Here is a 20,200-nt window from a genome sequence, read left to right on the forward strand (position 1 = left end):
ATATACGGTGAAGACGTCTTACCAATTTCATTGAGATGTTGATGAAGATCTGATTTCAGGGCAGCAATGGCTTTTGTTATAACCTCCTGTCCTTTGGGCGCAGTGCTTTTCGCAACTGCAGTTCCAAGTTCATTCAACTTCGCAAGTTTTTCAACTCCCTGATTTTGACCATCCCTTAAAGCTTCAAGAGTAGCAAGCCTACGTGAAATTTCACTGCGTTCGCCAGCAATGTCATTACAATCCAGCAGCTTTTCACGTTCTCCGTTTAGCCAATCAGTGAAGTTCTTGCACTGCACATTGAATTGATTGTGCTTATCTACACAATCCTCCAGATTTTCCAGAAGATCCTGTGACTTGGCAACAATGTTGTGAAAGAGTTGTTTTATGGATTGCAGATACACATTCAACGAAGTATCTTTGGTTTGATCGACAAGTTGTTGAGCTTTGTCGCAAACCGACTCAACGAGCGACTGATGAGACATAATTTCCTGGTGCATAATCTTATGATTTTGAAGTTGAGCTCTCTTCTCCTGGAGTGAAGATTTCAGCTCGGTGTGTTGGTGCATAGCTCGTTCAACATCACGTAACCAAGTAGTCAACTGTTCCTGAGAGAGCGAAAATTCTGCGAATTGCATAAGACACTGATCTAATTTTTGCGTAGCGTTTTGAAGATCTTCCGAGAAACCATCCCAAACAGTTCGTAAATTTCTCAATTGCTGACGTATGATTTCACGACCATCTGGAGATGTATGTGCGTACAACTTCTCACCAAGATCAATAACAGATTCGAAACGTGCATTTTCTTTGGTGCGAGTGTCTCCTAGATCACGGATGCTCTTTTGTCTGCTTTGAAGTACCGTAAGATCACCTACAATCTCACTGTGCTTCGTAAGGTCATCTTGAACATTGGTAATCCACTTCAGGAACTGGTTGTACTTCTCATTGAAGACACCGTGCTCTCGTACGAACTGCTCGTACCTAGCCACAGCTTCCTTAGCTTGATTTCTAATTGCTTGATATTTGGTAGCCAGGCGTGATACTTGAGTACCTAACTCAGATTCCCCTTCGATAGTCTGACTCTTTTCTACGGCTGCATTAAACTCCGCACCCTTAGCAGCAATCTCTTCTTCGAGGGTCTTCAGTTTTTGTAGATGTGCCCTCTTTGTCTCTTCGGTACTCTTCAGACTTTGATCCTTCACCTGGGACTCCATTTGCTTTATCCAGGCCTCTAAACGCTCAACGACCTTCTCAAATTCTGCCCATTGATCGAACAATTGATTCAGTCTGTCTCGTGTACCCAGGCACCGTTTCAAGAAGTCGTCCCAGATCCTCTTCTGCTCTTCGTAACCCTTAAGCAATGCAGGATGCCCGGTAATGGACGTTTGCTCCAAAATGATATTAAGTTGCTGATTACAGTCCTGAAGGACACGATCACCCTCTGCTTTTTGTTGAAGTATATTCCCAATGAGAGCAATCTTAGCTTTAGCCGTATCGCGCTCTATCGTTAGATCTTCTATTATCGGAGCAGCTTCATTAACTATTGTATTAATCCAATCTCTGGTCTTCTCGAATGTTTGCAAGTAAGCTTCGTGGTTAGCTACGTGCTTCTCAGCAATATTAATCCTGTCTTCGACGTCGCCAGATAGCTTATCATAAGCCTCAATCACGGTACCAAGCATTTCTGTAGCTTCATCATCGCTCATGGTTCCCAATCTGTCCTGAAGTTGTTGTAAAATATTTCTATGCACGTTCACATCCTGAGCAATTGTACGATACGAGTGAAGAGCCAGCTTTTTCTCTTGAAGACTAGCCAAGAGGTCCTGTTTATCGCCCAGTTTAGCCTGAGCATCAATCACCCACTGTTTCACCTGAGAATACTTGTCTTCAAATGATGATCTGTGCATCATATCACTCTCAATACGTTTATAGATAACGTTTGCACGATCTGCGAGTGCATCAACTTGATTGCGAAGATTTCTAAGCTCCGCTCTGATGACCTCACGATTGTCAGGTGTGATCCTGGCATAAAGAGCTTCACCAGCTTCAGCTGTGCGATTCAGGATAGACTGGCCCTTCTCTCGTTCTTCGGCAAAAGCCTTTAATTCCTTGAGTCTAGATTGGTAGAAGGTGATAGGTTTTGGTCCAGTAATTTCACGGAAAACGTTCAGCTTCTTCTCAGCATTCTGGATCCATGCTTCAAGTTCCTTTACGTTAGACTTATACTGATCTCTACTCTTACTCAATTCCTCAAGTCTCTCCAGATGAGATGCAAGGAACTTCAAGACTGCTTGATAACGTGTATTAAGATGACCAATGTACTGACCCACTCGAGATTCGGGACTGACTTTTATTATATCTTCTCCTAAGGCACTCAAGTCATCCAGCTCTCTTCGGTAGTCCGATACAGCCTTCTGGAGCTGGCCAATTTCATTGATCTTGTTCTCGATATCAGGAAGCGTCAATAAAGCTGAACTTTCGATCCTGATCTTATTTTCAGTTTCCTTTAACCAACAGACCACGTTCTCAGACATGAGTTCATATTTCTGCCACAACGCAATGTTGTGTTCCAGGACGGACTTGATCTTAGCGTAACTGGTCTTCAGGGAATCTAAATCAGCTGCCACTTTATCACGGTCAGCTCTCAGTCCCTCCATAGTTTCACTACTCTCAACAGTCTGTAACAACTTCAGGGAATTGTCGGTATCAGCTTTTCTAGCTTCACAATCAGCAATTCCTGTTTCCACGTCAACCAGTGAAGCCATCTTCACTTCAAGATTATATCTATCGCTACTCTGCTCCGGCTCACACCAGGCTGCCTTTTCTTTATGAGTAGCTACCATACGTTGCAAGGCACCAAACTTCTCATGGTATAATTTTGTCAGGAATGCTACTAAAGTAGCGCTAACCTTATCGGCATGACTGGCAACTCCATCTCTTCGCAATTGCAGAGCTTGAAGTTCTTTCGGTAAACTGGATTTTGTAATTGCTGGATACTCAGAGGACATGCTAGTGATTTTTTCTTCAACATCAGATAAGTTATAGTTGCATTTTTCGAGTTCATTCTTGAGCTCTTGGCACTTATTGATCCTGCCTAGGATCTTGGTATTTTCACCAGTAAGATCATCGCATTTGATGATATCTTCACGAATCTTCGAGATTAAATCACTGAATTTTTTTAATTCTTGACGAATACCTTTCTCCTTTTCGTTGAAGCTGGATGTTAAGGATTCTAATTTATCAGCCGACGCTTTGACTACCTTGAACTGATCATCGAGCAATCTATTCAAGGAATTCAATGTAGGTATCTCAGCGTTATTGTTCAGTTTGATCAATTGTTCTGTCTTGGTAGAAATACCCTGACGTAGTAACTGGTGCGCTGGTAACTCCTCACGATACCTGGCAAGTTTAGTCTGACCATTTTCAGCATCAGGAAGATGTTCACAGGCAGTAGTAAGAGCATCATTTGTATCACTCAGCCATCTGGTTAGCTCATATTTAGCTTCGTCGATCTGTTTCCAAATGATGACTTGAGTCTCATAAGTCTGGCTTCTCTCGACGATATTCGAATAGGCATCTTGGTATTCTTTACGGACATCAGCAAGATCAGACTCGATCAATTCTGACTTGAAATTTGGCATTAGAGAAGCTTCTTTGATCAATTGCTGAGCCTTGGCATCCATTTTCTCAAGGAATTGCTTCCCTTTCTTAAGAATATCTGCGGCTTTTTTGTGTTTATCCAGAGCAATGTTCGCCTGGGTAATGTCATTTGGCACTTCTTTAACGGATTGGCACAGAGCTTTTGATTCTTTGACAAACTTCTTTAACTTCTCTTTGGCTTCAAGGAATTGCTTCCAGTCAGCATTCATTTCGGAGTACTTACTCTGCTGCTCTCTAAGAAGCTCATTCACTTTCTCCCAATTGGCATCTGCTGAAGAGAGGACTACTTGGATATTGGTTACTGCTCGTTGATCCTCCTTCACCAAGGTTGCGCCTTCTCGATGAAGAGTATCCTTGTCGGGTTCGCGATGCCGGTGCTCTTCAATAAGTTCACTGATCTTCTCAACAGCTGGTGCCAATTTTTCACAACTGTCCACACTGTAAGTGATTTCTTGAAGAGTCGTTTGGGTATGAACAATCTCTTCGGTAAGCTTAGTCTGAAGTTTCTTGAAGTTATCCCATCGTGCACTAAGATTCTCTAGCTTATCCCGCTTTGCAGTGAGTTCCGTTTGAAGTGTGACTGCTTTGGCTTCTAGATCATTCACTAAAGCGGAAGCTGTCAAGGGCTTCTCCTGTTTATCGCGCACTCGTACACCCATGGAGCTGTCTATGATCGATATCTGTTCCTTCCAGGAACTGATCTTTGTGTGAACACTTTGAAGCTCCGACGAAAGTCTCTCAAGATCTGGTATAGTTGGTTTATGAGCTTCAACTTGGTATTTACTATGATTCAACTGAGCACTGGTCTCGTTGTGCCAGCTGAGCAGCTCTGCCCACTTCTCTAGACCCTTCTTCTTTTGACAAAGGTCATCTTCCAGAGCTTTATACTTCTTAGCCAATGAAGTGTAAATCTCGTTTAACGCTTTAGCTTCTTCGGGAGACCCTTGAGCAGATAGATGTTTCACTTCCTCGTAAATACTAGCAAAGCACGGCTGTTTTTCTGAGTGTTCTTGAAGATATGCATGAACTGATTGAAGATTCGTGTCTACATTGTCAACATTCACTTCGCTAATTTCAGCAATATTAGTTCTCAGTCTGCTCATCCAGTTCTCGAAATCAGTGATCTTCATTTGGAACTCTTGTCGAGCTAGCAGAGCATCAGACACACGGTTTATCTGGTGTCTCACGATATCAGCCAGTTTGTTTACTCGTGTTTTCAGCTCAGACACACGACCCTTCAAATTAGTAGCACCTTCTAAGGCTAGACCATGACTGATATGATCTGACACCTGGGTCAGAGAGATCAATTGAGCTTGACGATCAGAAATGGCTTTATTGAACTCCTTTAATCGAGCCAATTCATTCTCAAGCTTGCCAGTTTCAGGAGTCTGCACATTGGGCTCGACCAATGCAGTTTTCTCGCTGTCTTGCAGCCACACGTTAAATTCTTTGGCTTCTGTCTCAAAGGTTTTCCAGGAGGAGACAAGCTTATCCAGCTTTGTTGTGGTTTGGATTGCTACATCATGAACAGCGTTCCATCTAGTGTGAACAGCATCCACTTCATCTGGCGCTGCAGTTCTTCCAGCAATCTGCTGACTTATCACTGATAATTCCTGAACCCTTGGCAGATGTTCCTCGCACTGTTTCTCGAAGGCCTTGGCAGTTTCTAGCATCTTTATAGCTTGGTCCAAAGTAGTGGGTTTGGATCCGATTGATGCAGCCTTTGATTCCGCTTGTTCGATCCAGGGTTTCAGTTGCTGGATACCAACTTCATATTCCTTCCAAGTAGTCAGGTTTTTGGTGGCAATCTCACGTTGAGTAACTATACTCGCGTTCAGTGATTGTACAGCATTTTGAAGATCTTTAATCTCAGAACGAAGGGCCTTGGCCTCAACGTTTTCACTGTCATCTAGAATAAAAATAATAACGTTGAATTTCATTACCAATACAAAAATAAAACGTACCGCAAATGAATCATACTTAGAGGAATCTTACCTGTTATAAGCTTTCGCGATTCTTCCTCAAGCACCTTTAGGATAGTGATCTTCTCGTGGATCTGTTTCTGCAAAATCTCCGTTTTGCGTACTCTCTCCTCGGGGGAAGTCGAGGTCTCTTGAATGTTAGCAATCAATTGTGGTGCACTTTGTTGGGTCCAGGTCTGCAGCTCGCCAAGTCTAGCCTGGAACTTGGTCCATCTAGCATTGAATTGCTGAAGATAGACAACTCTCTCTTGAACAGTTTCTAATGTGATATGAAGTTTCTTCTCAATATCAGTCACTTCTTTTTCCAACAAAGGTCTCTTTTGTGGCACAGTAGCTTCACTAAGATTGGCGTGAATATCTCGTAGCTTTCTCAACATTTCTTCAGCAGCTTTTCTCAAGGATATACTGAGCTCTTGCTTGCTTTGCAGATCAGCGGATACCTGAGCAGAATCGTGATAACCCGTACCAATATTTTTTAACTCCTTGTCAGCTTGCTCGATCAACTTCAGAATCTCATCCTTTTGCTGTTGGTAACTGTTCCACAATTTTTGAGATCCCCTCAGAACCTTCAAGGCCTCGATGCTCTGGCCATACGTGTCATTCCAGCTGATTTCAAGATGCTGAACTTCTGTGGAGACGAATGTCGGAGCGTGCTGATCCTTTAGTAGATCTTTACCGCGCTGAAGCATGCTAACAATGTTGGCTCGCTGTTGTTCGAGCTGAGACAGGCGGGTCTCTTGATGGGTAAGAGCAGTTGTCAGAGTTTCAGGATTCTCAGAAGCTTCTTGAATAGACGTCTGATCGCGAACTTTTTTCAATAGAGTACAGACTTCACGCACTTCTTTTCTGTAAGTGTAGCTCTTCGAATAGATGTCAGTCTTCGTCATGGTAATCTCTATAGTCGGGATAAGATTTTTGTAACGCGTTATTAGTTGCTCAAGCTGATTCTGTTCTGTGACGGCGGCGTGATCTGTACGATTTGATGTGAGGCTGTCCAGAGTCTGTACCAGCCACTTCATCTCCTCACGTTTGCTGTCAGCTTCGCGACAAATTTTCTATTTGAGGAAACAGAAAAAAAAGGAGAATTTTATAACCGTAAATACTTCATATCTTATTTTTTCATTAAACGTAACGTAGACGACGTGAAATTATAATTTCTGTAAAACTCAAAAATACGGCACATTCATATAATATTTACCGTTAACGTCTGAAGCTATCCGAGCAGCAGAATAAAAATTATTATCGATGAAAGATGGAGGGCGTATATCAATGTTATATTTAGATAGCACAAAAATTCGACTTACCTGGAATATGCTTCTTTCCTGTTCGAATTCCTCCAGGGTATTAACTTCCTGTAAAATGGTTCTCAGGGTAGTATCAACGTGATCCATCCATCGCACCATTTCAGCGAACCTGAAAATACACCATAATTTTTTGTATCGTTCAATTTTATGCTAACGTGCTGTACAAACTTTGAAGAAGATAGACTTACTTTTCCCTGTAGGCAGCCCATTGTTCAGGCACTTGACGCAGTTGTTCCCGCAGTTGTTCAATACGTTGGGCTGAATCTTCCCACTGATGTTCAGCCTTTTGAGTAGCTTCATTCAGGCTACTGTCGCTTGGTTTCAGTTGAGTATAAGCAGTGCTGATCTTCTTCAAGGTCTGCAGACAACGTTCGACTTCGAGCACGATTCCACGGTTGACAAAGAAATCCTTATTGCGCTGCAATATATTGCCGACCTCATCGTTCTTAATGAGCGCTTGTTGTTCAGAATTGATCTCGACTTCAATCTCTTTAAGATACTGTAGAAAGGTAGCTTCGTCGAGCCGAAACTCGAGTCTCATTAAATGAAGTGGAGCAAAAGTAAGAACTTCCTTCCAACGCTTTTGCAGGAAGTCAACAGCTTCGACAATTGGTGCTTCTTGTTCAATAGCATTTCTTAGATCCTGACCAGTGTTGACCAAGTCCTGAATCCATTTTTCATTAACCTTGCCAAAGAAATTCTTGTGGTACTCGACTGATTGTCTATTGTCAATGTGCTTATCATTTATCAAGGTCTCAGCTGCAGAGAGCCATTCGGATATCTGTCTCTCGCATTCACGGAACTTGGTCCAACAGCGAACAGCTTCCTGAAGACGTTGTTCCGCTAGCTGAGCTGATTGTGATACCTGGGCGAAACGTTCGTTTAATTCACGAAGAGCAGCACCACCTTCGGCTGTGTCTACATTAGCATGGCTGTCAACGGACTTCACAATGCTGGAGAAGACCTTGTTCTTTGATTCCAGCATGGATTTGTAATAGAGTGTCCTAGAGAAAAAGGCTTTGTGGCGATCAAGTTGAGCCAGGGCTGAGTCTCGTCCTCCGGAAAGATTGATACCAGCAAGTAGACGTTCAGCATCATCTAGCCAATTGGATATTTCCTTCTGTCCAGCTTCCAAAGATTCTTGCTGGACCAATAGCTGGTGATATAAATGCAGCTGCATAGGTATCAACGCACGAACTCTAACGAGAGCCTCTTTCTCTTTCTTCAGAGTATTCATCATTTTATCAACTTCATCACGTGATAGATCCTGTATAAGAGTCTGAAACTTCTTGCTGATATTCTTGAAGAGGTCTTCAATACCTTCCACTTCGTTATGAAGAACCTTCAACTGTTCCCCATAAGCCTTAATCTGTTCCGTGGATGAGAGTTGTGTAGTGGAGAGGATTGATTCAGCATTTCTTAACCAACTTTGAAGTGTCTCTACACCAGCTCTGTAGTCCTTTCTATTGCGTAACAAGTCACCAGCGTGCATATACTGTTTAGCTTCCGGGAAGAGCTTCTCCCATCTTGCGCTCAAGTTGGTATAACGATTCTTCAATTGAAGAGCGACCTGATCATCTGAGGTCGCTATCAAAAAGCTGACTGTATCTGACAGCTGTTGATGCTTGTCTTTCCAAACGCTAATATCTTGGAAGAATTCCATCTTTTCCTCTTCCGGAAGTTCCAGGGCGGGCTCAGCACGCTGAAGCCAAGATTCGAATTCATCTGAGACAGTTGTCCAGCGTCTCCAGTAGGCTACCACTTCCTCAAGCATGCTTTGAACGCAACGAAGATCCATCGAGACGTTTTTCCATTTCTCGCCAGTCTGGCGCATAAATCGATCGATGTTAATGTTTTCCTCGTGATCTGAAAAGTCAATGAAAAATAATTTGATTATAAATTGTTTATTTCTTATATTTTATATTTAACTTATGTTTTACTCACCGACTTCACCCTCGCGCTTGTACTCGTCCACTACTTGCTGCATGTCCATATAAGCTTTTTGGAATTCCTGAAAGATCCGGTTTCTTGATACGAAATTTCTGTACTGTTCCAGCATCTGATGGACCTTCTCCTCGGTGCCATATTTGACACTCCACCCCTTCAGTTTGGTCTCGACGAGGAAAAGGAACGCGATCAGGCAACACTTGTGTTCCAGGAACTTCAAACGGATCCTACGCTTAGCTGCGCGTGATGGTAAGCTATCCAGTCTTGATGTCATGTTCTGTAATTGTTCCGGGGGTATTTTTGGTGCCAGGGGTGAATTCTTTGCACGCTGTAAGAGCTCTGTCATGGCGGGAAGATCCAGGAAGAACTTCTTATGATCTTCAAGCTTGTTAGAGATTATACTCGCTGTTTCCTCTGTCATCTCTTCCGGTATATTGTTATCTGACATCAGCAAAGATTCGGCTTGGGCCAACCACCTGCCCACTTCGCCAAATTCTCCCGGTAAAGTAGAATCCAAAGACCACAGCCAACGTAACATCTGTAAGCATTATTCGTATATTAACCATGTAAAAAATATGAAACTGATACGAAAGAAACTAGTACTAAATTTTGAAAATATACAAAAAATTTGGGCTTACGAGAGACTCCATTTTTTTCCACAAAGTCTCGATTTGTTTCCAAGAATCTCGAGTGATACTGATCATACTTGGAGTGTCCACCAGACCTTGTAATTTGTTGTATATCACTCCCTTATCGTCGGTTTCAGTTTTAAACAACATATATTCCTGAAAAACATTAAGTTAATTAGGAAACACGAATTAGTATATACCTTATAATTCAATTTATATAAAACATACTGGATAGCTTGGCGGGAAGGCGTTCGTTCTGTTGAGCTGATCCAAATGTCTGACTCTGTCATTGAGCCATTCAAGAAGAGTGTCATACTCTCGTTGAACAGCAGCAAAAGTGTCAGGACCAGCAGATCTAGGTTCTGGATATTTATGAAGAAACTGAGCAACGTAAGTCATTATAGATTTCTCGTCAGGCTGAGGCACGTCAACATCTTCAGGATCAAGTAGACGAGCAATGCCTAATTCAGTTTCAGCGACCTGGAACGCGGTCTCAAGGCGAGCCTTATTGGAAGCTTCACGCATAGCGGCAATGTTCACCAGGTTGGCTTTGATAGCATCGATGATGGCGAGGAAGGCATTGCCATCCCTCCAGCTTTCACCGAAATCGCGCACATGGATTCCAGCATCCCTGCCAGAAACAAGCCCATGAAGTCATCTCAATCGATTACCACAAGTGAAAGTCAAGAAATACAAACTTTGGCAGGGCATTGGTCACCCATTGGAGTAAAGTTTTGCGAGCTCCCTGCTTCCATTTCTCGCTGCTCTGCCGTCTACGTTCACTGGCAGCTGAACCCTGAGTACCAAGGCTTTCAAGGCTACTTTGGCTGCCCCAGGTCTGTCCCAGGTACTCAAGGGCTCTGGTGTTCTCCTCGATCTAGAAAACAAGTACCCACGTGATCAGTGGCCGAAGTTTCACCCTGAAGTGCGTCTAGCGTGCGTTCTAACGTGATGCGCATAGACATGCAGTGCACGGACCGGATCGTGGATCCGTTCGTAACCGTAATTCGTCGATCGAGCTACTCACCCTTCTTCGATCCTTCGATCGTAGCTTGTTTATTAGAATACATACGGTTAGCAGAGTGGAAATATAAATGATTCTAATGTGAGGATTAATATGCGAATAATTTCCCAACAGCACTTTTAATCATGCATCGACAATACGAGCAAAGCTCGTAACCTGATTAGGATCATTAAATTGTATTAAATTATTGGATTATATTCAAAAATATATATATAAACGCTACAGTAGTTATTTCTTTGACAAATAAATTACTGGTGTAAATGGAATGGTATTGGACTGCTGGGACCAATACCTTTATATAGCTAATTAATATTGTGAAGGACAACTTGATTAATTAACGATTCACCTGATCAATACCTTCGGCGAGACTAATCAATCTACTTACAATTGACATTAAATACGATTTACAAATTAACCCACGTTCAGTTAATTAATAGTTATTGTGCTGCTGCGAATAGGTTACATATTATGTGTCGAGCGCTATACGTAAGCAGCTATCGCGTACTAAATATAATGTGCTCAGCATAGATACCTCATACGTCACTATTAATGGATGATTTATTTATTACCTGGAAGTATAGAATGATGGTCCATATAAGGCCCAATACTACTGGCGGTCGTCCGTCCACTAAATCGGACGAGTTTATGTTAACTAATTTGATCTGTAATATAAAAAAGAAATTATTTTTTAATTATACCCACCAATCCTTCTGACAGAATTTAAATTTTCTTAAGCTAACTTACTTTTTTGCTCTGTAAAAATTGTAGTGCGGTATTGGCATTGCTGAGGAAGTGTGGTCTCTTCAAGTTACGGCCTCTCTCCACCGGCTGTAATTTTGCACAAGTGATCAAAACCATTCAAACTATAAGCATCGTAATAATATATATCAGCATATACTGACAAATTACATAGACACGAAGGTAATTGAATTTCATGGAGTAAAGCAGCTTTTCCATGGATCTACGTACTGCCACAGTATGTTAAATGCGATTAGCAACACGTAATTGAACGTTACCAGTTTCTCGCCTGACAGCACCTCCAGGAGTGCAAGAAGACGCGTGCCATCCTTCAAATCTTCAATCAGATCTTCAATTCGAAGAGGTGGAACTCTCTGAATATAAAAAAATACATAAATTAATGTAATTTTAATCAAATAAGTAATCGCCTAATAATTGTTCATAGAGATTGCTGCTGCGTGAGCGCGTCTATATGCCTGCTTAATTATCTCAGCAATTAATGAACACGAACTGTCATGCCGTTCAAACTGATTTAAGGTTGCTAAGTTAGACTAACGGAGTTTCGAAAGGTCCGGAAACTAGAAAATCATGAACCAGGTACGGACTATAACCAAGTAGTCGCAAGTAATTGGCTGTTCTGGTATTACAAGACATCCCATCGTATCGTAACCTATCGTAACTGATATTCCAGCGTTACGTGCTAATATGCAAAACTTGGCAACCAGTCAGTGCCAGAGTGGTAAGCCGGGCAAAAACTTTCGGCAAAAATTATTTCCGGGTAATTAAACGAGCTTGGCAGTATAATTATGATTGCAGATGAAATCTGACCTTAAGTATATTATTGATTATTTTTATCCTTATATTCCTATCTTTTTAATTACCCATCGTTAATCGCATCGATAATTGTTAAAAGTCTGACGACGACTGTCAGACTCGTTTGAATTACGATAACGAATGTAGAGTGAACAATTTTGGATAATAATTATTAGCCAATAGAATAAAATGTATACTCTCAGTTATCGCTTTATCATATAATTAGAATTTGACATCAGTGAACTCTGAAAGATGAAAAAAAGTTCGTTCCTTGATGAACTATATTAGTTTCCTGCTAATCTAAAATCGTATGAATCGTTCAAAAATATCTTCTGTCTTTATTTATTTTTATCTTCTATATTCACCTTCAACAGATAAGAATTGATCCAATTCACAAAAGTCTTTTTCTGCACGCGCTCCTGTTCATCTGAAACAGAAAATTCATTGGTATTAAGATTATTTATGAAATTCAAATTCCTTGATAATCGAGTATAAACGACTTCGTTAGAATTACATTGAAATAGTCATGACGCGAGCAATTAGTTGTATATGCCGAGTCAAGTATTTTATTTATAAACGTGTCATCAGACCCTGCTCGCTGCTTGGTTACACAAAGTTTACATATTTCTCACGAATCCTACACACTCTAGAAATCACTTCGAAGTCCGCAACGGAAAGTAGTAAAAAAAATCCTTTATTTTTTACATCCACAAATAGCAACTCGATGACATCAAGATCCTGTCTGCATAATTTGATCCTTTCCTCACTGATGAACCTTTGATCCTTTGATCACTGATGAACATATATAACAATTTTACCCAGAATTCCTATAGCCAACAATCACGTGTCATTGATCGGAATGCATCGACAGCTTTAACTACGAAAGTCACTAACGACAGAGGTTAGATAAGTTTATATAAATAACAATCATAATGATTAAATGCAAAAAAATGAATGACCACAAAGTAGTACAGAAGAACAAAAATTTGTTTCGACATATTCACCTAATTAATAGCAAATGCAAAAAGAGGTGAAGGAGAGACGAATCTGTCGTGTATAAAAACATCATCAATGATCCCAAAATAAAAATTCGTTTGATGCCACGCGCCAGGAGAGATTGATGAGGATAATATTTGTACAGCGTCCATCTTGTGTCAGAGTGTCGCGCAGAGAACGTAATTACGAACCCTGCTCTGTTTTAATGGCCGCCTTAATTTACGCTAACCGGGTGACTTCGTTTGATTAAGCATGCATATCGGTGAGTGCATTACGCGTTGGATGCGATACATAACCTCTTCGATCGTAAAAGAGGCCACGGCCGTTGCCCTTAATTGAGCCTTTTTTCTGGATCGTAATATTGACAGTTTACTCACATTAATAAATGCACCTAATCCTACATTGAGAAGTGACGTATCTCGTACGCATCTTAATCAAACTTGACAATGAGAAATACGAACGATCAGGTACACTTTCTAGGTTAGCAACACGACGGGCCTTGGGCCAGTCTGCTGCATATTTATAAAACACTGACAGAGAAAGCTTCTGCGACGGTTAACAAGATACGTTTGTGATGTCTGCGCGCACAATGCGATCGGTAATAAAATTAAGCTCGGTCTGTCATTCCCGAATTTCCAGGTAGCGGGGTACGTGAGTGTGCGCGTCCGTAATAACTCTGTAAACAGTAATAAGAATAGAGGTATAGTCCTATATAGCATAACGTGCACGTGCATGTTATCTTGTTCCTCGAATCTTCAAAGCCTTGGAAATGAAATACAGGATAAAAGATGGCCGCTCAGCTCTATAATAAAATACTTTTACGGTCGTTTTACAACGAGCAAAAGCTTGGTAACACGTAAGGATAACTTTGAGATTCTAGACGACCTCGTACACGCTGATTATGTCACGGTGATCAAATAAGAATCTAGCGTATACCATTTTGATTCTCCTAACCTGATCTAACTTAATTCGCACATGTATGCCATGCATCGTTACGTTTATACGAGATCAAGGAGTCTCGTCTGTTGACGTTTTTATATGAATACGTACATCAGACCTAATCGACCGAATAAAATTGTCATCCTCCTCGCAAGCATCGAGCGCACTCGTTACACAGTTGCACTCGTTCCACGAAGTGTACCAAGCGCGTTGCAATTATTTTCGTTTCTGCAGCTCTCCAATTTCACTGAAATCCTTTAGCTTGCGTGACGTCCACGAGAGCCATGCTAAACCCCTGCAAATCGTATTTTTAACATGACTCCTGGTGCGCTTCCCTTTTCACGTCCGATCCACCTTGGACACGCTATACTTTAATCCTGTCGTAAAATCGTATGCGGAATGACGACTCAAAGATGCGCCGTTTCACATTTTCATAAATTTTCTTTGTCCTCCGTCTACTCCATATTAAAACAGCTGCATCATTGTTATGCGTTATTCTTAAAATTCGCATAATCATCATTACATAATCTAGCTCTGTCAAAATCGTTACCCTTTGTTGTCTTCTTATTGTTACCAGCCATACAGCTTGCCAATAGAGGCTAAACACCGTAATAGCGTAGAGAATGAAATCAAAAAGGTTCGATGAAACCGGAATCCGGAAGAAACATCGTTATTTTAATGTGCCTATCGATCCTTCGAAATTTCCTGCAGGTGACAGACACCTGCAGGGATTGCGATCGCGTGCGTTTCTTCTTCCCGTGTCTCAGGCATTTCAACCTTGTGTAATGCCCGGTTGCCGAAGTGGCCTGGCACTGCCATGGCACCGTCGGCAGCTCTTTCAAAATATTATCTATACGTCCCAATCGTGAGCTATCGTCGAGGTACAGAAGGGGCTATTGGGGTACAGAAGGGGCATAATGTTAATCTAAGCTCTAGTAGCGACTCTCGTGATTCAAGTTTCGTGACGTTCGCCTAACGAAAAGAAAATAAATAGATATACACAGTATCTCCTCGAGATAGGTACAGTGTCTCCACGAAGAAGCCTAAATAGGGATTGAAAGTATTTCGAGTCACAATGGCAACTATATATAATTGCACTGCATGGGACTGACGATAAGTCAAAAAAGAGACAAATTTAATCCCACATACCCCCTAACAACGTATGGCTAAGGATCAACAAATTTTTCTAAACCAAGACAAACCATCCAAATCGACAGATCGCGAAGTCTATACCATAACCATATACGACTCACGCATCCCGTCCAGTACGATAATAAATATTTCCGTATACACGAGAAGGAGTCGCGTCGAAAATAAAATCATTATGTTCCAACCGAAGTGACATCCTCGAGGGGTCACAGATATAATCCACCAAAGAGCATGAAAAATTCATTGTGAGCGACCAAGTACATTTTAAAACGCTGCCAATATTAAGACACTGTACGGCTCAGGTCATTAATACGGATACACAATTTTCGCGGCTGTATAATTTCGCAGTGCAGGCGTGGTCCCGTAATGCGTAATCGATATTGATATTAAGGCTCGACCCTTGTCGATTACATTTATCATATACCACGACGTGGATTAACGATGGCCGATAAAGGGTATCACAAGTGGATTAACGTTTCGCTGAATGATCAAATAGTCTGTGGAATAAATTGTTTTCGTGCGACATCGTAAGTGAGTAAGAGAGAGACGGAGAGAGGGAATAAGATAGAGGCGAGAGAAAGAGCGTTCTAGCGCACGTAATAACGTGGCACTTGCATCGCAAGTTCCCATTAAAGCAGCCGATGCGCATTTTCAGTATGGTCGCAGCGGTGCATACCTGACCTCCATTCCAAAGATAAAAGCATCCAGATTAGATGACGCGCGATCATCTCGACAGTGATATTCCATATGGAATTAATCTTTGTTATCTGTAGCATTATTTGATATCGGTATATCTGCGCGTCGCACGTATATATAATTATTAAGGGCGTAGAGTATCGAGCGGTCTTATTTTATCTTGGAGTAAATGAATGATGGAGACTAGACGCCATATTGCATCCTGTCGCGCCTCCTATTGAACTCACGGCTGGGGCAAGGTTAACGCATCAATTTTGCAGGACCTGCTAAGCGTTGACCCTGGATTACAATCGTTGAGTGGGTGAGTCAGTGGGTGTACTCGCCGGTGAGTCGAGACGATCCGCCATGTTTGTAGAAAGTGTCAAAAGTCTGTTCCACGGGAAAGATGATTGAACGAGTGAAATTTAGATTTTAAGTATGACAATGTCGAATCGCCACGTTCAAATTGTGGGGACTTGTCTAATAATAGCCTTTATCGTGAGATACTGAATGGCCAAGATGTCGTGACGTTAAAATTACGAAACGAAAGTATAAAAACTTTAAACGACTGCTTGCGCATTAAAAGCATAAAGACGATCGCGTGTGTTTTGTATCCATTAAAGGGGCCAAAGTACAGTCCCTGTACAGGCACTAACGTCAAAGGGTAACAGCTATGTTATTTTCCCCTGTGAGGGATGTAAACTTAATCGAAAATTTTAACATATAGCACAATAGCGAGTATCGACTTATACATGGTGACATACAAACATTAGGATCGTGTGAAATATTTAGATAGATTTTAAACGCGTGGCCGATATCCACTGATATAGAAACAAACGAGCAATTTCTAATCGATCGAGTGTCAACCTTCCTCTTGACTGATAACATACCCGGTGTACGATAATACCAGATATATTTTGGATATCCATAACACGTGTTACCTATTTCATAATTCTTTTTCTACTGCTCATTACGTAGGACGGACAAGGCCGTTTCGTATCTCATCTGTTAACTCGATATTTTTAGTGTTGCCAACTTCTACCCGACCGGAAGTCTACGAGTGAGAAAGAACGCTAGAGAGAAAGGAGAGTGTCGGAGAACCAAGAGGGACTGTCGAGTATGAGAACCAAGGAGTAGGAGAGGATCGCGTAAGTGGGACAAGTTCTTGAGGATGAGGTCAGACACGGCCTTTCGAGGCTAGACGGTATCCCGCACTCTCACTGCAACTCTCAGCTATATGTTGTGACGCAATTTTTTATACTTCAACTTATTCGCCAGTGCTATAAAACTGAGACTAAAGCGTAATCTAACCCCAAAGTCTACTCGCCGAGACGCAGCTATCCCGACGCGTTTTACGCCACAAATATAATGTTCTATTCCCCCGGGACGCGATACCGAAAGTCACCGACTGGGCGCCAGACGCACCGTTGCGTCACGTAACGAGACTACGAAAATTCCCGAAAAGAATAGAGTACGGCAACCGAACTAACTCAGATGAGGGAATGGCAGAGGGGCAGGGAACGCCAAGGTGTTGGTAAGGTAGCCAGGAAAGAAGAGTGAGAACCCGATATAGAAAACAATAACAACGGTCCTTTTATTCAGGACAAACTTAGAATGCAATAGTTAACAATTAAGAGATTCCGAAACAAGTGAAATAATAATCTTAACAAGATTCCGTTGACGAAATACAAAATATAATATACAACATACCAGATACGAAATACGAAATGCAAAACGATACGTGAACTCTCGAGAAGCGAGACGAACACGTTACAATACACGCGACGATACACGAGTTCCCGAGAAGCGAGAACACGCGGATTCTCTCTGTTAGGTCTCCAGGGTCACGAGACTTTGCGCTATGGTACGGTATGGTATGGTATGGTGTATACCGGGTTATATAATAATAATTCAGTTCCAGAAATCGGAGTAACGGCTATAATATAAGATAAGACGGGTCTGAAGATTTATGTAAATTTTATTAAACAATTCTTTTCACCAGATATCAGGTAACTTTGCTAATTTCACATATATCTGAAAACGTAAATATGTACGTATACCGAGTCAAAGCATGGGTGTAGAATATTTATAGAGCTATCGAAAGTCTGGATTTGTCATAGGTAAGAAAGTAGGTCAGATTCGTAGAGATATACGCGAGCACGCCCGAGCGATATAAAAAAGTCGGTAGAAACGGCACGTTGCATTTTATATTTTTATTAAGCTTTAATAACGTCTGGATGTATATTGAATTTAAACGGATAGATGATACCCGTGACAGATATAATATTTCCACGTGGTCTTGTAAGTCTACAGGTAACAATTTCCTATTGGTATTTATTTACTAGACCACTCTGCAGCATATACCAGTGTATGGAATTGCATCTCTTAATAATTCTCAAGCCTCTCGTCTCCCCTTTAGCCCAGTGCTCGAAGACGCCGCTCATTAACGATTCCGACAGGCATTCACCTAAGAAATAAACGAGCAGCGTGCGTGCCCTCGGCCATGGCTACAATAAAGGCGTCCACGCGCAGTGAAAAACAGTGTACGAATACATTTCGTTTTCTATTGTGTACGTACACTGCGATCGATACTGACCGCTATCCTTGATAACAGAACTTCAGTAGTTTTGTGAAATACGCACCCTGAGGTAGTGCAAGTCGAGGTGTCACGCGCAGGGGTTCCAGAGCCAAAGCGAACTAAAAACATTAGGTGCTCGATGAAAGAGAGAGCTGTAATTAGGTCGGATCGAATTACCGAAGGAAACTGCGCGGCGAATGCGTTACGGTTTACCTGGGTGTGCGGAACAAATGAATAAAGGAAAAAAAAAATAAACGAGATAGATCGAAGGTAAAAAAAAGGATTTAATTCTCCAAATTCTATGAATATAGTCAACGATCGTTGAATTCCATGAAATAAGATTGGACGTTACGTTTTTTGATTGAACGAATTGCGATAAGGATTACCGTGGCCTTGACATTACTACAGTGGTAAGCCGGGAATAAAGAGAGATATTCCATGTGACGTAGCTAGTACCAATAGTTTCGCATCTATCCCATCACTCTCCATTAGTCCGATTCCGCGGTTATTTGTACGCGAAATTGTTTCATAATTACTTCGTAATTGGTGTTTCATATGCGATGAGGTAAGATCGCATGTTATACGAGAGCACGTGGATATCCGACGGGCCGCGACTGCGAATAGCGTGTGGAGTCCTACGATTACGTGTTTACATATGCATATGCGAACCCTTGTGTCTCTTTCTGTGGCAGGAATCTATCGACCTACGCCATATAATCGTTAAGCCTGCCTGAATTAACAACCTCGTTTAATCCGATGATTCCGTGCGGTTTACACGATCAAAAAGGAATTCGTCGTGCTCACTTTATAGTTGGGCACGCAGACGCGGTGGTTTAGCATTGACTGTATGTTATTTGGAATGTGTCCTCCAAGATGCACCTTGGGTTATCCTTCAGACTCACCAACGCCATACGACGATATAACGATACTAATAGGACTTAAAAACAGAATTCACAAGATGGAAGGAGAAAAATAAAAAGGATATTACATATTTCCCTTCTTCCTGTTTCTGGCTATGATCTTCCTGCAGATAGTTTATATACATATTTATGTACCGCCGCTCTAACGTGGGTATAGTAATGCTCGGTGTCTAATGTTCGGTACATACATTACATGCGAAGCATTATATTTGTTATGTACGCACGTAATGTAATTTGGTGAATACACTAGAGCGAGAAGGACGGTGCGAGTTTGGTAAAGGAGAAGAAGCGTGTGCATATACAGACGAGATGTGACAGTTAACGAGTGGATATGGAAGAGCGAGAGAGAGAAAGAATTAGAAAAAAGAGTGTGCGAGATAGTGAAAAGAGGGGAAAGCCTTGAACCGGCCCTCGGTATAACGTCATCGTTAACTATTGGTTCGTATACCTACTATACTTACATACACGTCGTGGCAGAAGCCGGCCGGCCGGCCGGCATTTACAACAGTGGGCGTTAGCGCCGACTATAGCAGAAGCTTATTGTATTTTTATAAAATTCTCTATATATCTATAATTTATTACAGCCATTTCTCTTATGCATTTTTGTTCTCGTGACTATATCTCTGACGACATTACTGAAATGGATTTGTGCAATACTTCGTTCGATAAGGTCAAACTGTCACTGATAATCGAGATGCGAATTGTTAGATGGTTGGCGTTTGCACGGATTTTTATTAAGAATACGAGAGGTAAAATTATTTCTATAAAGTTACTTCGTGACACCGAGGTACAACGTATGCTATAATAATTCATAGAATTTCCGGTCATATGTTTACTAAAAGATATGAA

The 20,200-nt window shown here is 41.5% G+C and overlaps 1 protein-coding gene across 11 annotated transcripts in view; it reads right to left on the minus strand.

Annotated features, from left to right (window-relative positions):
* The window catches only part of LOC107270320 (nesprin-1), an 89,019-nt gene that overhangs the window by 67,606 nt on the left and 1,213 nt on the right, over window positions 1–20,200 (minus strand). For 5 of the 11 annotated variants that reach the window (XM_015745225.2, XM_015745230.2, XM_015745231.2 and 2 more), the window contains exons 2-15: window positions 12,460–12,521; window positions 11,560–11,655; window positions 11,288–11,371; window positions 11,113–11,205; window positions 10,547–10,570; window positions 10,218–10,396; window positions 9,748–10,150; window positions 9,529–9,675; window positions 8,888–9,428; window positions 7,132–8,809; window positions 6,944–7,052; window positions 6,838–6,852; window positions 5,653–6,694; window positions 23–5,566 (exon numbers count right to left, since the gene is read on the minus strand). In XM_015745225.2, the coding sequence (XP_015600711.1) occupies window positions 23–5,566; window positions 5,653–6,694; window positions 6,838–6,852; window positions 6,944–7,052; window positions 7,132–8,809; window positions 8,888–9,428; window positions 9,529–9,675; window positions 9,748–10,150; window positions 10,218–10,396; window positions 10,547–10,570; window positions 11,113–11,205; window positions 11,288–11,371; window positions 11,560–11,655; window positions 12,460–12,521 (10,017 nt within the window). The remainder of the gene's footprint in view (window positions 1–22; window positions 5,567–5,652; window positions 6,695–6,837; window positions 6,853–6,943; window positions 7,053–7,131; window positions 8,810–8,887; window positions 9,429–9,528; window positions 9,676–9,747; window positions 10,151–10,217; window positions 10,397–10,546; window positions 10,571–11,112; window positions 11,206–11,287; window positions 11,372–11,559; window positions 11,656–12,459; window positions 12,522–20,200) is intronic. The other 6 variants (XM_015745234.2, XM_015745238.2, XM_015745228.2 and 3 more) reach the window with 3 other exon arrangements.

The sequence above is a fragment of the Cephus cinctus genome, unplaced genomic scaffold (assembly GCF_000341935.2).
Source record: "Cephus cinctus unplaced genomic scaffold, Ccin1 Ccin1_scaffold0727, whole genome shotgun sequence".
In the NCBI taxonomy this organism is placed as follows: Eukaryota; Metazoa; Arthropoda; class Insecta; order Hymenoptera; family Cephidae; genus Cephus; species Cephus cinctus.